Below are 2,097 nucleotides of genomic sequence, written 5' to 3'. Positions count from 1 at the left end.
TCACTTATACACTGGTATACTACATTGTATTAATCCATAATTATACAATATAGCGATAATATACATAGTGATAGTATATAACACTCTGGATTACTAATCCGTTGAGCTTATATTACATGACATACAACCATGTGCACTAACCTTACATTGTATATGCATAGTATAAAATAGATATGTAATATAATAAATAAAGTTTACACTTGTATTAAGCAATCAATATAATTATTAAGCATGCTTGATCAACACGCAAAGAGTGCATAATGCAACTACAACCTGTATAATACCAATTTGGACCATTTTTTGTGCCTCTCTGCAAAACGACCATTTCTCAGTCATCAATAGGAATTTTGAGCTATCGATAGAATATCATGTTTGTAAAAAATGGACTGTTGCAGTTCAAACTTTGTTCTGTGAAAAAGAATAAAAATTCGACGTATTATGTGACTATATATATGTCAGATTGGTAGCCAAACACACAAAAGCTGTCGTTTGAAATATCTGAGCGTGACTTGCAAACGCCACGCCCACAAACAACCAACCCAGGACGTACGGAATGGCGCTGAGGTCGAGCATCGCGGCCCGTCCCAAGCGATCGGCAAGGTTGAACGTAACCAACGAACCTATGAGCATGCCAAGGGGAAGGATCAGCTGGAAGAACTCGGCGTGGTTCACGCGGCCGTCGAACATGTCGACTTGGATGTTGTACAGTCGCGAAGGCGACAGCGGATAGAGTCGTCCGTATACTCGGCGGCCGCATCGTGTACATTGGCGCAGGCCAGTTCTTCGTGTACTTGAGCACGTGCTAAGTGAGCTTTAACCTGAACCAGTGGAAGATCATTGCAAGCATGGGGGTGGCTCCAGGCCTGCTGCTCCTTGTCTGAATGTAGTTCGTACCGGACACGCCATCGTGGCTTCTGCTTCGGCACAACGACCGCGTCACGAGCTCCTCGGGGTGCCTAAAGATCCAAAGCCGCGCCTCCGTGAACCGCAGCACGCGCACCGAAGTCCGCGCCAACTCGAGTCTGCAATCTGACTTTTTTTTGTGGCCATTAACAGTAAGGTTAAAAAAATTAATTATTTAGGGTAAATTAGGGGGCCGAGGAGCCCCCCTAATTTACCGGTTAATTAACCGGATGTTTCGTAAGTCCTTGGTATTTATTATTATCCCCAGGGTAAGTGATGATAATCAACTCCTAACATATGATTTGTATTTTTTAGATATGCGTTCAACAATTGCACATTTGTATTGGATTTGGCTGGAAAGCTGGTCCATATGCCAAGTTGCGGTATGCGTTCATCTCTTCTTCCACTCCTAGTTTATGTGAGCACGTTGACGCACACATGGGCGAAGGAATCAACACTAATTCTCAATCCGAACTAATTACGGTCTACCTTTGTGAAATTGGAGCGACAGGGAAAAGTTGATACTATTACATGTAGTACAACACTTGCACAGTTCCTTTTCTTCTTGAGCATGAGCGTTGCGTACGGCGTCGAAGTCGAGGCCACGGAGATACCTGCTCCAGTCCGCCGCATCAACAACGCCCTGCGCTCCATGAACTTGACGCACGTGCAGACGGCGCTCTTCACGACGCATTTGGATGCCGGTGTCAAGGTATGCAATGCGACCAAGTCCGACTGGAATCGGTTCGTCAACTCAGAGTACCAAGAGCTCATGTCCCGATCTATGATGTGGCGAGATGGCGCTATCTACATCGTCGAACTACCAGGAGGGACCCATGAACACATGAACCGTAACGTAGTAGTGGCGATCATGGCCGCAAGTGGAACCTCCAACGTGCACCTCAAACCATACGGAGCGACGTTTGTCGATGCCCTAGAACATATTGAACCAGACGAGAGCTTTGGGCCGGCCCCAAATATCGGCGCAGTCTGTCCTGCAAACCTCGCCTGGAATGAGTTCCATACGCTGAAGATCGAGGTCGGTGTCTCTCGCGGCTGGGCGCTTTTGGATCCTAAAGCCATTCACTGGGCAACATTCCCTGGCGTCGCGTACATCTTGTGCATCCGCATCTCGCCACACTTTCGAGTGTGCCAGTACAAGCTCCACTCTGTCGAGCCCCCAGGAGCCATCGT

At 47.1% G+C, this 2,097-nt stretch overlaps 2 protein-coding genes across 2 annotated transcripts in view; one reads left to right on the top strand and one right to left on the bottom strand.

The window, feature by feature from the left end:
• Nucleotides 1-225: 225 nt before the first annotated feature.
• Nucleotides 226-906, bottom strand: H257_03133 (hypothetical protein; the record flags this gene model as incomplete). The annotated part of the gene is made up of 4 exons (XM_009827091.1): nt 226-266; nt 540-692; nt 745-802; nt 895-906. 4 exons carry the CDS (start codon nt 904-906, stop codon nt 226-228), a joined length of 264 nt encoding a protein of 87 aa, XP_009825393.1.
• A 568-nt stretch (nt 907-1,474) lies between these two features.
• Nucleotides 1,475-2,097, top strand: part of H257_03132 (hypothetical protein) — a gene marked incomplete at both ends in the record, with an annotated part of 909 nt that continues 286 nt past the window's right edge. The window contains one exon of the mRNA XM_009827090.1: nt 1,475-2,050. Coding sequence (XP_009825392.1) covers nt 1,475-2,050 — 576 coding nt within the window. The remainder of the gene's footprint in view (nt 2,051-2,097) is intronic.

This window comes from Aphanomyces astaci, assembly GCF_000520075.1.
Source record: "Aphanomyces astaci strain APO3 unplaced genomic scaffold supercont1.5, whole genome shotgun sequence".
NCBI classification, from domain to species: Eukaryota; Oomycota; class Saprolegniomycetes; order Saprolegniales; family Verrucalvaceae; genus Aphanomyces; species Aphanomyces astaci.
The sequence above is the reverse complement of the archived record's forward strand: the minus strand, read 5'-3'. Positions and strand labels throughout refer to the sequence as shown.